The sequence below is a fragment of the Chinchilla lanigera genome, unplaced genomic scaffold (assembly GCF_000276665.1).
Source record: "Chinchilla lanigera isolate Chin_1 unplaced genomic scaffold, ChiLan1.0 scaffold00027, whole genome shotgun sequence".
Classification (NCBI taxonomy): Eukaryota; Metazoa; Chordata; class Mammalia; order Rodentia; family Chinchillidae; genus Chinchilla; species Chinchilla lanigera.
The window spans coordinates 1,545,802-1,559,656 of NW_004955428.1; the positions used below are offsets into that span (position 1 = coordinate 1,545,802).

At 45.4% G+C, this 13,855-nt stretch overlaps 1 protein-coding gene across 8 annotated transcripts in view; it reads right to left on the reverse strand.

Moving 5' to 3' along the window:
* Znf827 (zinc finger protein 827) overlaps positions 1-13,855 on the reverse strand; it is a 172,885-nt gene continuing 159,030 nt past the window's right edge. The window contains exons 12-16 of one of the 8 annotated variants that reach the window (XR_001234441.1): positions 7,833-8,024; positions 7,282-7,459; positions 5,678-5,744; positions 5,345-5,377; positions 3,924-3,942 (exon numbers count right to left, since the gene is read on the reverse strand). Coding sequence is in view for 7 of the 8 variants with exons in the window: in XM_005386658.2 (XP_005386715.1) it covers positions 3,123-3,942; positions 7,282-7,459; positions 7,833-8,024 (1,190 nt within the window). In the remaining variant the exon portion in view is untranslated. Of the gene's footprint in view, positions 3,943-5,344; positions 5,378-5,677; positions 5,745-7,268; positions 7,460-7,832; positions 8,025-13,855 lie in introns of all 8 variants that reach the window. The other 7 variants (XM_013515315.1, XM_005386660.2, XM_013515316.1 and 4 more) reach the window with 7 other exon arrangements.

A 13,855-nucleotide genomic window follows, 5' to 3' on the forward strand; every position in this document is an offset into this window, starting at 1 on the left:
TAGCCAACCTTTTTTTTTTTTAATTAGAGTATATTATACTTTCAAACTGGATACACTAGAAATTGGCAATGCAACATAAGATGCAAAGGAATATACCAGTTACTGTCAAAATGACCCTGTACAGCCTTGTAATGCAAAAAGCTTTATACAATACAAATTTTCAGTAATGTACACAAACCTTGACAGTATGATCATCTGAACATAATATGAGGAGTTAAAAAAAGGATAAATGAAAGAAAGTGCTGAGAACCCTAACTGCATTACCATGTGGGAAAATAAGCTAGCTTTCATGGAAGGATGCATAGCGAAGACAACTGAAGTTAGTCGGTAGGTGAATTTCTCAAAAATGTTAGTGTTTTACACGGAAAGGATATCTATGGACTACATCCTTCCCTGAGTATCAAACTGCAAACCAAATTTGGGGGTATACATTATCTAGGTGGAGTCTGAAAAATGCTGTAGATTTTTCTTTATTAATAACAATAATAATATAAAAAGTCAAACAAACTCCAAACACACCTTTTCGCACTCAGAAAACTTTTATAATTTACCAGAAAGATTGATGACTTTCCAAAGTGCTAAAAAAAGTTGCCCAATTATATTAAGCATTACTAAGTCATTCAAATACAAGTTCAGTGGCAAGCAGTGAAATGCATGGCATTTGAGCGGTCAATGTCTCCTTCCGCCACCCCCGCACTCCTGAAGGCTTCCATCCTTAGACCTCCTATTGCACAAGTGGCACGCTAGAAAGCCCCGTGTCCTTGCCGTCAGGGCCACCCTATCAGGTTTTTAACCTGCTGGTGCATAAGCCTCGGTGGATCACCAGGGCCCTCTTTTCCGTCATCACTGAACTTATAGTTTTGAAAACACATTATTAGCCAAGTGGCACATTCTCCATTATATGGGGATAAAGACATGACTTTAAAAAGAACCAACCCATCCACACACCCAGTGTTCTTGGAGTATATTGTCCACAACTGTTGATAGTGTCCTTTACTGAGACAGTGAGTTGAGTAACGTTCCAAACAAGGCCAAAAGCAAAGGTCTCCGCTAGAGAATGACTGAGGGTTTGGAGCTTCCTGCCCTAACTGGTTGTTCTCCCTGCCCCGATGGACATCTCTGTAGTGTAAACAGGTTTGCCAGGGGATGGAGCAGGTTGCCCATCCACGGCTGGATGCCTGGCAGAGAGAAGCACAGCTCACCGACTGGAATCGGGGCAAGGAGGGCTAGTATAGAGGGGAAATGAAATAGTATAGGGGCCTTGGAGTGGACAGAGGTACAGTCTTCTAGCTTCCTGTAGAACGATACTGATTTCCAGGGGCTTTTAGTGAAGCAAACTGACTAGAGGAAGAAAATTAGGGATGGTTTTATTTTCCCCTGGTGAAATACATTAAAAAAAAATCCCAACTCTTGGATAACACATAGTGGGAAAAGAGCAACACAATGAGAAAACATTCCTCCCGTACACCAGCTCTTCAATAGATAAATAATATATAAACTTCCATATTCCAATCTTCCCATTATTATACAAAGCGCATTTCTTCCTGCTCCTTCAGCTTGTTTCATCCTGGAAATTCTGTTGTCTTAAAAGTACAAGCAAAGAACAAGTTCAGCCAAAGACTTTTTTCCTTTTTAAATTCTTCATTACTTTTTCAGATGAGCAGAGAGCTATGAACTGATCCATACCTGCTTCCTACTGCAATAAAGTGCTGCACAGAAATTGCCATTTTAATGACCACAAAATAAGAGCTTTAAATAAGTATAAAGTTAGCCTCCTAGCAGGTTACATCTACCAGGCGTTAACAAAATGGAATACAGAATTACTAATGACATGGAGGATACTGCTACAGCCAGGGGATCTGCGAACACAACGGGAACTTTGCAGAGGCATAACTGAACCATAGGACAAAACAGCACCTTTTTTGTTGTGTCATTATATGTCAAAGAGGTTGTGGCTAACGTTTCAAACATACACTCTACTCATTCCACAGAAAGGTACATTTTCTTCCTTTTATTTTACTGTTTTTCCCAATGAGAAACAAAAATTAGTGCAAGACCAAAGCACTGTGCAAAACTGCCGTGTCTTTTTTTTTTTTTTTTTTTTAGTCTGAGCATTTATACCCAGAATTTATCCAAACCCCTTTTAATCTCCTTGGCTGGGTTTATCAACCATAAAATTTATCACTCATACAATTTTTTTTTTCCTGCAAACAAATGGTAACCACTGAATTAATACATCTTATATATATATATCATTTGCCCTTAAAAAATGATGCACTTTGTGCTCCATACACATCACTTCTGCATGGGTGCACATACAAAACACGTAAGTTTTGTGATGTTAGCTGCAGTGCTGCGAGATATTTCATGCAGACTGGTCACTTGATTCCTCGCATCTTCCTAACCAGAGAAGATCTGAGCTCAAGGTCTCCAGCACTCTACTCTGCTGGAAATCTCCAGCAGCACGGCAGATGTCTATCAGGCACCAGGCCCTACCACTCTGTAGCCGTAAAATAGAGAGGGACAGATGGTGAAGGAGCTCAGGGAGAGACTGCAGTGGGATGAACAACCCAGGAGGGAAAAAAAATGTTCACCGCTATGAAAGAAGCCAGTACAAAGAATGTGCAATAGAAATGTCATGGCACACAACACACGGCTTTCTCGTTCGGAATCCACAAACGTCCACGCACCCCATTCACCCAACAGAAAACCAAATGCGCCAGTATAGAAGCTTACAAGTGCTGATTGCTATTAAGGACACTCTCTTTAGGATTTAACAAGACAGAATTCCTTTCGGAGCAAAGTATGGAGGAGGGCTGAGAGGGGGAGTGGGCGGCTGGGGAGGCATGCCTCTGAAGGTAGAGTATGCGGTAGGTCACCTCTCTGAAGATTGGATAAAGCAGCTTTCAGGTCAATGCAATAGGTATACACACAGAGCCAATTCTCTATTCCTTACTAAAGATATACAGTACACATGGTTTAGACCCCGAGGGTCTGTAGGTTTTGCAGCAACATACACCTGCTGGGGTTGTGTTTAAGTTTTGTGGTTTTTTTTGTTTTTTTTTTTTTAAATTGACTGTCCTTGTCTCTGTCTCTGTTTTTGGTACAGAACATGGCTGCCCTCAGACAGTCTCTGCTCTTTCTCTTAGTCCGAGATAGGCGAGGAAAGAGTGTTTGGGTGAGGGGATGCTGGGGGGCGCAGTCTGAGGTCGAGGAGGGTGGAATGTGAGATCCAAGTGGTTCTTGGGGTACAACATCGTCAAGGGAATGAGATGGGCAAAGTCCGAGTTCCGGTACTTGTCAAAACGCAGAGGGGAGCCATTGAAGGCCAGGGCCTTGAGTGCCAGGTTGGGCTCTGAGCCGCTGCCGCGAGAGGCAGACAGGGCCACAGTCTGCAGAGCCTGTGAGGCGGACATGAGCGACAGGGGAGACAGGAGACTCCGGGAGCTCCCCACAACCAGGAGCGGGCTCCCGCGGCCGGCCGGTTCCTTGGGGGCTGGACACAGGCCCTTCTTGTCCTCCTCGGGGCAGTCTCCGCTCTGGTGCTTCTTGACGTGGCGGCTGAAGACGAAAGGGTGTGTGGTCTTGAACAGGCACTCTTCGCAGCTGAAGGTCTGGCGTGGGGCATGCTTCAGCTTCTTGTGCAGGTTGAGATTGTCCTTGCGCTTGCAGCTGTAGCTGCACTGGTCACAGTGGAAGGGCCGCTCCCCGGTGTGGACGCGCACGTGCTCGATGAGCTTGTTGGCGGTCTTGGACAGGTAGCCGCACTGGTCACACTTGTAGTGGTTACCCAGGCGATGTTCCCGGGTGTGCGTCTCCAGCTCCAGCTGGTTGGCCTTCACTGTCTGGCAGATCCGGCACTTGTACTCCATCTTGTAGTGGGTCTTGAGGTGGCACTCCATGGCAGCGGGGCGGTTGGTGGAATAAATGCAGAATGGGCACCTGCCGGGGGGAAGCAACACAAGCAAAGTTCAGCCAGAGAGGTTCCATGCAGCCGTTCTTCTCCCCTCCTCACCAGGCTGCCCTCCGCCCACCCTCCGGTCTCTGAGGCCTGGCCTGCCCAGCCCAGCCCTGCTACTCGGGGTGGAGATCGCTCACTGCCGACAGAGCAGGCCCCGCTAACGGGCAGCTCTGCGCAGGCCTGCTCAGCCTAGTCTGGGTCTCCCAGCTGCGACAACCAAGGTCAGCATTCATGAGGGGAGCAGAGAGAGAGCGAGGTATAAGTAAGCTGGTGCTTCCCTCCAGCCCCCCGCCCGGCCCATCGGAGCCCTCCCCGCTCCCCACCGGACACGGCAGAGGTCTAACCCTCCTGACCTCCCCTCTAGATGGGAGCAACACAAAGAATCGACTTTTCATGCACCACACCAAGCACACGCAGAAAGGCTAAGAGGTTTTAAAGAACAGCTTATAGGGGGAGAGCTACCTCCAGCAAACAGAAAGTCACAGGGGTCAGAGTCGTGCTTATTAAAGGGTTGTTAGGATGAGAAGGCCTGTGTGTGTCCCGTGTGTGTGTGCACATACATATATATATTATACATGTATATGGACTCCCAGAATGTATCTCCTAAAGCACTGATTCTTCATCAGGGAAGGAAGGTGAGCACCCTGACAGGGGCATGGGAGGAGCAGAAGCCCACCCACAGCCCCTCTACTCACAAGGGATGAGGCTGTGGAGCTGGAAAACATTCCCAGTACATTATTACGCCAGATCATAAACTCTCAGAGGGCAGGGGCGTTGCTGCATTTCTTCTGCAATCTCTACGGTGCTTGGAGCATACTCAGCATGGCAGGAATGCTGGGGCCACGCAGGCTCCTTGTCTGAGTGCTCTGCACAAGTAACTGAGGCACCCTTGGGGAGAGGGGATTGGAGTCCCCGCTCTGTCACCTTAGCGGGCTGAGGAGAAAGCCCGGGCCGCCCATCCTGTGTCGTGCACATATGCTACCGCCAAACCTCCTGGCTGACCTGAGGGGCTACAAGGGGTCGGGAGGGCGTATTTACAAAAGCTGCCTGGTTTCTCTTTTGGAAGCTGCCAGGCTTGAGCCAGTGGCTTATGTAACTGTAGCGTGTTTGCTCTCTTTCCAAAGGAGAATGCAGATGCCCCAGTGGCTGCCTCAACTCTCGCTTGGCCCCTGCAGGGCAGGGCCCGGGAGTGACCGTTCTCAGAGGGGTGGAGAGGTGTTCAGCAGAGCCCAACACAACCAGGTGCACCGTGCACTGCCTCCTCAGCGCCAAGCTTGCCGTTAGCCTTGAACCTCAGCTCACAGAAGAGTGCACACGAGAGAAATATAAAGCCCATTCCCAGGTCAGGTGCACACACAACCCCTACACCAAGCTGGGCCTTACCTAGAGGAGTCTGAAACTCACCACTGTCCTGAGCTACGGCAAAAGAAAAATAATAGTATAATCTTATTTGATCTGCATTATGAACAGGATATAGAGTACAAGCAGTTCCATCACAGAAAAGCAATTTAGACATCGGGAGTCTGTTTCACGTTAAGGACATTTCTGTGACCCACGGCTCCATCTTTCTTTCACTGCTCAGGCAAAGTGCTAAGGGTTTTCCGTGCTCCCGTTATTTATCTTAAAGACACTCTCTCAGACAAATTATTTCTATGATGTGGTAAAGGAAACAAAACAAAACAAAACAAAACAAAAAAAAAAAAAACAAAGACTCACTGTATAGCCAGAAGGCATTATCAATTTTTTCAAAGTATTCTTCTACTTGGTCATCCTAGAACATAAACTATTACACAGGGGACGGTTAGCACCGCACGGGAAGTGTCTGATTCCACGAAAGCATCAGAGGTCACTGTGCATTCTCCCCAAGGGGTGGTTCAGAGGCTCAGGACTTCTTAGGTCCCTGAGGAAAGGCGACTGGCAAAGCCACAACTGGCGGGGTCCACAAGGTAATGGGTGCGACTGGGCTACAGGGAAGGCAATGAGCACTATAGTGTCCATCCATAGAAGAGCAGGGTTCTTCTCCTTTTTTGTAAGCGTATTTATAAAGGGGAGGTGGGAACAAACTCAATCAAATTTCCAAATCAGCTCTTGTAGCCATTTCTCAGCTACTGGTTGAATTTATTGTCACCATTCCTCCCCGCTCCCTACAGCCCTCCCTTCTCCCTTCCGCCTAAAGAGGCCCAGGAGTGAAAAAAGCCCAGATCTACAGTCGGTGCTGTTCCCTGCCTCTCTGGTTGGTTTGGTAAGTTTTTGAGAAGGGCACCAACCCCACTGCTCTCAATGCTCCACTCCCAGGATCCTTCAGGGTCTTCCGTCCTCACCCATTCTGGGGACTTATGCCACTTCTCAGGCAGGTTGTTAGTTTCAATGATGGAAAAATTTTGAAACAAGTCTTTTCTTTCGTCTATGTAAAGTAAAAGCTATTTTTTTTTTATTCTTTTATCTTCATGGTCATTTCAGCTATAAATCAAGAACTTTGCCTTGACAGTTGTGTCTTTCCGTGTTCTACTACATATACTTCCTTCTCTTTATTGCACTGTAAATGCCTCACGAACAGGGACTCCGATTTCAAAATCAACGGGAAGATTAAATTCTGGTAGTGCTAGGACATAAATTTCCAGAGGGTGGAAATTATATTTTATCCTTTGTGTGCCCTTTAGCACCTATATCAAGCCAGACACACAGTATGTTTGATAATAACTGACTGGTCTCACTTGGGACCAGAGGGCTTCTTACAAATATTGGTTAAGGACAATGTTCCTTGTCTAAATCTTCCAGGCAAGGCACTGGCATGTCTGCAGGAAGCATGAAACGTGTGCTGTTTGTATGAAAGAGGCTGCCTCCTGCCAGGTAAAACCGTCAAGGTTCCAATTTAGGGACATGGGGTGCTTGTAATGCTTACTTCAAAGTTATGGGCAAGCCATCCAAAAAACAGACAGGGTGAACTGCAGTGACGGTATAATGACTGACAGCTGGGCACACTAACGCCTGAGTCCATTAAAATAATGTCTGAACAAGACTCAGTGTAAGGTGAGTTCACTTTTGCATGCTAGGATGGTCCAACACCTCTTCTTCCTGTCCTGAACTCCGGGGTATCTGCTAAGGGGAATCCCTGGTTGACATCTGTTGACACCAGCCCCCCTCCGGGGGACAGGACTAGTTCAGTCCAGCTAAGGGCAGCAGAGGTTCCTGACTGACTCCCCTCATACCAAGTTCCTTGTCTCCACGACCCCCAAAACCTCCAGGGAAGGGGTAGGGAAGGGAAGGGGAAGGGTGTTTAATAACAACGCAGTAAAAGGTTCTGTACTTGCTTTCCTTACTTGAGCCCACCGGTGGGGACAGTGTGGCATTTCTTGTGCTCCAGCAGCTGTTCCGGAGTCTTCATAAACTTGTGGCACACGTCACACTCAAACATCCTCGTGATGAGGTGTATCTGCAGATGGCGCTCAAACATGTTCTTCGTCTTGCAGACAAAGTTGCAAAAAACGCATTCGAACCCTGCAAGGACCCAAGCTGGATGTAGAGGTGCATGGAGCAGAGGGCCGGGAGGACAGAGGTGGGCTAAGTTCCCCCCTCCTCCCCTCCCTGCACCTCCCAACAGGTGCATATCTCCAGCACTGTTCCCTGCCTCTCTGTACGGAAAGGAGTTAAACATACAGCTCTAGAGTTCATGTCACCCTCCCTATCCTTCCACCCCATGTTTGCATGCAGATCAAGCCAAAAGAAAAGGCGAATTTTCTGTAGTGCATATTATAGTGGATCCTGGGCCCAGCATCTGTTTTCCAACATCATTCCTCCCTAGGGCTATTCTCCAGACAGGAGCATCCTGAGTAGGCAGGGCTGAGCAGGCCGCGTTTGCCTCCTCCCTCACCTTTCTCTGGCTTCTCCTCGCTGTTCACTGAGGGCTGGCTCCCAGGCACGACTGAGATGACCAGCAGGTTGTTCCCTCCCTTGTTTTTCTGGGAGCTGTCTGAATCGTCTTTGCTGTTGGCAGAATCACTCAGAGCTGAGAGGGAGGATGAAGAAGGGCTATTTGATTCACTGGGGGTCTTCCTGTCTTCCCCTGAAAAAAGGAAACAACCAAGTCTGTTAGGTGGGACATGGAAACCTTCAGAAGGACGCACTTGGGTGGGGGTGGGGGCTCTCGGACAAGTGTCATTACTCCAGGAGCCTTGCTTCCCACGGTGCGCTTGCTGGGATCCCAGGTCCTACTGCACCAGTGGTGATGGCATGTGTGGTATCTCGGGCCAAGGCCAGACATTCATCCATTTGATATGTGTTTGGTGAGGTCTTACAATAAGTAAAATGCAATGATAATACCAGCTAAGATGTACTGAACATGTTACCAAGTTCCAGAAACTATCTGTTTTAAATATATTATTTCATGTTATCCTCCCAAAGATCTAGGGGGTGGAGCTCTGTGATGGAGCATATGCTTAGCATACATGAGGTTCTGGGTTTGCTCCTAGCACACCAAACGAATACTTCCCCCCCCCCAATTTTATGAAGTGCATGCATATGGTGTGCATGCATGTGTGTGTGCACATGCACACACACACACACACACACACACACACACACAGAGTCCTATTATTATGCCCATTTTACAGATGAGGAAGTGGAGGCACGGGGTTGCGGGGAGACTTGGACTAGGTTGCATGGGTATGTGGAAAAGAGACTTGAGTTGGTCTGGCTCTAATGACTAACAGTACACTATCTCTCAAAACAGGCCACAAATAAGTCAACAGGCCATTCAAATGTAGTATCAGGAGAGTTCAGCTTCTACTCAGAATATCAGGCAGTGGATCTGACATTACTGAGAGAACTAGAAACAACCAATCAACCAACCAATATCCGAGACAAAATATATCCATCAACAGTTTTTACAGCCCTGAACATGAGACAGAACAAAAGAGGCAAGCCCGGTGGTTGCTCTGATTCCTGCTCTGAGGCAGCTTCCAGGCTGCAGGCAGAACAAGGGACCTTGGAGGAGGCTAACAGATGCCCTGAGTTCAGAGACACAGCCCAGGGTCTGCTGCGACCCACATGGACAGAGACTGCGAGACGGTCATCAGAGAGGAACCAGCAGCGCAGAGACCCCTGAGGTCCACCGAGGTTCCTCACCGGGTACTCAGCAGAGCAGAGGTCACAGCAGTGTGCGAAGAAAATCCCCAAGCTCGAAGGAAAAGAAGTCACTTGAGAATGGTGCCAGTTGCTCACACAGGGCTGGAAACAGGACTTGTTTCCCTTAGCCAGAGACGGAAAACACATAATCCACAGGGCATTAGGAAGAAAACGGAGGAAGGCCCCTTAGTGGTATGTAATAACCACACTACTACCTGACATCTACCAGAAAACTCAGAAAAGTAAGATCTGAGTTAAGAAAAGGATCAAAGCTTCCAATAATTAACTGCATTCTGGGAAAAAGGTAAAGTTCTATAGGGACACAAAATACCAACACTCAACCTGGGAAAACCACAACTTCTGGTATCCAACTGAATATTTGTGGACATAGAAAGAAACAAGAAACACAATCCCAAATGAGAAGAAAAATCAGTTAAATTAAAACTAACCTAGAACAGACAAAGTTGTTCGAATTTTTAGATAAGGACATTACAACTATATTTCATATGTTCAACAAATTAAGCAGAGACATGGAAGATAAAGATCCAAATGAAATTTCTACAGGTAGGGCCGGGAATGTAGCTCAGTGGCACAAGGGTCTGCCTGGCAAGCACAAGGTCCTGAGTTTGATTCCCGGTACAAAAAAAAAAGAAATTTCTACAGGCAAAAGTCACAATGTCAGAGATGGAAAAACACAACCAAGTGGGGTTACTGGGAGATGAGGCACAGTAGAAGAAAAGATTAGTGACTAAAGATAATAGCTACAGATACCATCAGAAATGAGACAGAGTAAGAATACTCAACATGAAAAACAAGCATTAGTGATTAGGATGACAACACGCAACGCTGTATAGGTTTAATTTGGGTCACTGATACGGTGAGGAGGGCATAAAGATGTCTGAAATGGCCCAAATGCTTCCAGATTTGAGGAAAACCATTAATCCTTTGATCGAAGAAGCTCAATGAACCCAAAGCATAAAAAACATGAGGAAAATCACACCGAGTCTGAAGGTTAAGGTGGACTGTCAACTTGATTGGCTTGGGAGTTGTCCGGAGGATTAACAAAGCACACTTCTGGGTAAATCCGGGTAGGCCATGAAGTGTGACCTGGTCTGTATCTGGGGCTCCTTCCTCTCTGACTGTTGCCTGTTCTGCCTCTTGGCTACCATGAACTAATAAGTAGCCTTGCTCTGCTGCACTCTTCCACCATCTTTCTACCTTGGAGCTGGCTGGCCATGGACCAAACCCCTCAAACCATGGGCCAAATTAGCCCTTGCCGCCTTTAAATTATGGATGTTAGATATTGTGTCTCAGTAAGTGATGGGAAAAAAGCTAACACACCAAGGAACACCATTTTAAACTGCTCAAAAAAAAAAAAAAAATCTAGAAGCAGCCAGAGTTATTTGCAGAAGAATGAAAATTAAGGATGGCAGCAGAGTTCTCCTGGGAAGCAGTGCAAGAGACCACAGGCAGGCAACACCTGGGAACAACGGAAGGACTATCAGCTTGAAATTTTACACTGAGTGAAAATACATCTTAAAGGTGATGGCAAACAAACAAACAAAGCTGACATGAAAGATGAGAGAATGAATCAACAGCAGACTTGTATTACAAGAAATGTTCAAAGAAGTCCTCAAGGCTAAAGGCAAATAGCATAGTTGTAAGAAGGGTCTACACAATACAGCGATAAGCCCTGAAAATGACAAGTTCCTAGGTATGTGTAAAAGATAATAAAAGCAATTTAGTTTAAATAAAAATAACAACAACAATGCATTGTAAGGTTAATAACATATATATAAGTAAATACTTGACAATACCATAAAGGCTGAGAGGGGAGAAATAGAAATATATTATCATGAGGTTCTTAAACTACACATGAAATGATCATACTGCAATACATTTAAAAAGTGAATTATAAACCCCAACTATACATTATTTCTGGTGTAGGAGAGCCCATATTGTTAAGATGTCAATTCTCCCCAAACAGATTTACAGATTCAATGCAACCCCATAGTTCAGATTAGGGTAGAAAACACAGGAAGATTCTTCTTCAAGTTCCTTCAAATGTTGATAAGCAACTTAATGATGCTAAATCCTAGGAACTAATCTCCTTTATTAAGAGACTAAACAATAAACCATGTATTATATATATATGCATAAAAGTCTGGAAGTAAACAAAGCTGTAAATGGCGGGTTATGACTAGAGCATAAAATTATCAATATGTTATTTGGGTTTTTTATTTGTTTTCAAAGTTTTTAGAGTGATCATGTATTTCTTGGCCCATTAAAAAAGTCTATGTAAAAAAGAAAGAGGGGCCAGGGATATAGCTCAGCTGCACAAGCGCCTACCTGGCAAGCGCAAGGTCCTGAGTTCAATTCCCGGTACCAATAATAACAAAAAAAAAGGGGACCAGGGAAGTAGCTGTGTGGTACAGCACGAAGAGGAGAGGAGGAGAGGGAAGGGGGAGGGGAAGAGAGGGGAGAGAACAGGAGAGGAGAGGGAAGGGGACGGGAGAGGAGAGGGGAGGGGAGAGGAGAGGAGAGGAGATAGGAGGGGAGGACAGGAGAGGAGAGGGGAGAAGAAGGGAGGTGAGGAAAGGATAGGGAGAGGGGAGAGAGAAACGGAGAGGGACAAAAAGAGAGAAAAATACAGTGTTTTCTAACCCCATTCCTGCGATACGTACACTCAGGGCTCAGGGAAGACAACTCTTGCTTCAGCTTAATGTTTAAAATCTTGTTCCTATCAGAACTGAACAGGGGATGTGGACAGACTGTGTGACCTCAGTTCCCGACCACAAGAGGGATGGGGCTATACCTTCAGAATATGCGGTCCTCGCTTGATACAGAGAAGCTGTGTGAAACCAGGACCACTACGGCCAGTCCCTTATCTAAGTAGCTAACTAGCCAAGCCACATTTTGTGGACAAACAGGACACTTTCAGTGAAGCCCCTGAATCCTTACTATTACTTCTCAAAATGCACCTTCTTAGCCTGGTCTCACTGGCAGTCTCTTACAAGTGATTATTTAAATTTTTTTTAAATGAAAATATATTAATTCCAATTACTCTGTTTAAAAATAGATTTAACTACCTAGAGGTTTAAGGCATTGGCCAAAGCTACCTAAATTGATGAATGGGTAGCTACCAGGTGCTATGTCGGCCAGTCGTGACACAGTGTGGGAACGCAGCCTGGCCCACCCCTGTGTAATCCGAACAGCCTCTCCTGCTTGCAGTCCTCGCCGCCTCTCAGGACAGAGCCAGGTGCTCTTGACCGCTACGTCCGAGGCTGTGATCCAAACGGGATTTACCTTTGGCATCACAAAGATTCTTGGTGAAGGACACCTGTGCACAGGTAATACACCCACAGGTAATACCCCCTCAATTTTTCATAATTTAGAACAACACAAACTAAGAATCCGGGGTCATACAAAGTTATCAGCCATCTTACTCCCTTCATACAAGCGACGCTACATTTTGGTGTATTTCTTTACAGTCTTAAAAAAAAGACCAAACAGGGGGCTGGGGATTTAGCTCAGCGGCACAGCACCTGCCTGGCAAGCACAAGGTTGGGAGTTCAATTCCTGGTACCAGAAAAAAACAAAAAACAAACAAAAAGACCAAACATCTCTATTTCTACATGTTGTCATTTGTTGCATAAATAATTAAGAAATTCAGATCTAGAATACCTGAGTTTGAATCCCACATGAGTAGTTATATGACCTTGGATAAGGTACACAATTTTGTGCCTCAATTATCACATCTGTAAAGTGGGGATAATATCAACACTTGCCTCCTATGGTGATTGTGAGAATTAAATGTTTTTTTATGTGTTAATCACATAGAACAATGTCTAGTCACGGTAAGCATCTTAGCAGCGATTTATTATTACTATGTTCTACCATAAAATTTAATGTATAATATTTATAAAATATAATACTAACACCATTTCCATGTTGTCTTACATACTCGGTACATAGTGGGCTCTTGAAAAATTCATGAAACTATTTATGAATTGATCACCTTAAATGATAGTATAGAATCCTGTACTGTGTTCCTTCTATACCACAATACTATTTCATGGGGACCTAGATCTAGAATCCAGATCTAGAATACCACAGGTGCCTCCCTCCACACTACGGACCATGTGCAAGTGACCCTCCCGCTGGCCATCGGTGTGGGGATGAGCTTATGCATCCATCCATCACTCCTCACCCTGGGCAGGAAGCCACAGTCAGCAGTGACTTGATCAAGCTTCCTATTCTAGGAATGTATGTTTTTAGCATATGTTACACAGCATTACTGTTGTTTTATATAATAACTTTGCAATAATATAGCTTATTTATGTTCAGCTGTAGATTGATAGATTTTGTGTCAAACACCTTCTAACAGCACTAAATATAGGAAACCTTCGCTGTGAAACCTTTAGCTTGCATAGCCCTTGGCCTCAAACTAACTTCCTGTTCTTGTAAATAAAGTTTTATTGGCATATGACCATTCATTTTTGTATCATTTATGACTACTCTCATGTTCCAGCAGCAGAGTTGAGTCATAATGACCAAAACCACACGGCCTGAGAGCCTAAAACAGTTAGTATGCACCCCTGTAAAAAATGCTTTGCAGGGCCCTGGCTTACAAAATGCGTTTTAATCTTATAGCAGCAGCATTAACGGCTTCTACTGAGTGACAAAAGTAATGGGTTTTACTCGTTGCACTGTGTACTAACAAAGCAGAACGAGGCAAGCAGCCGGCCACCGAGGAGGAACAGGCTCTTC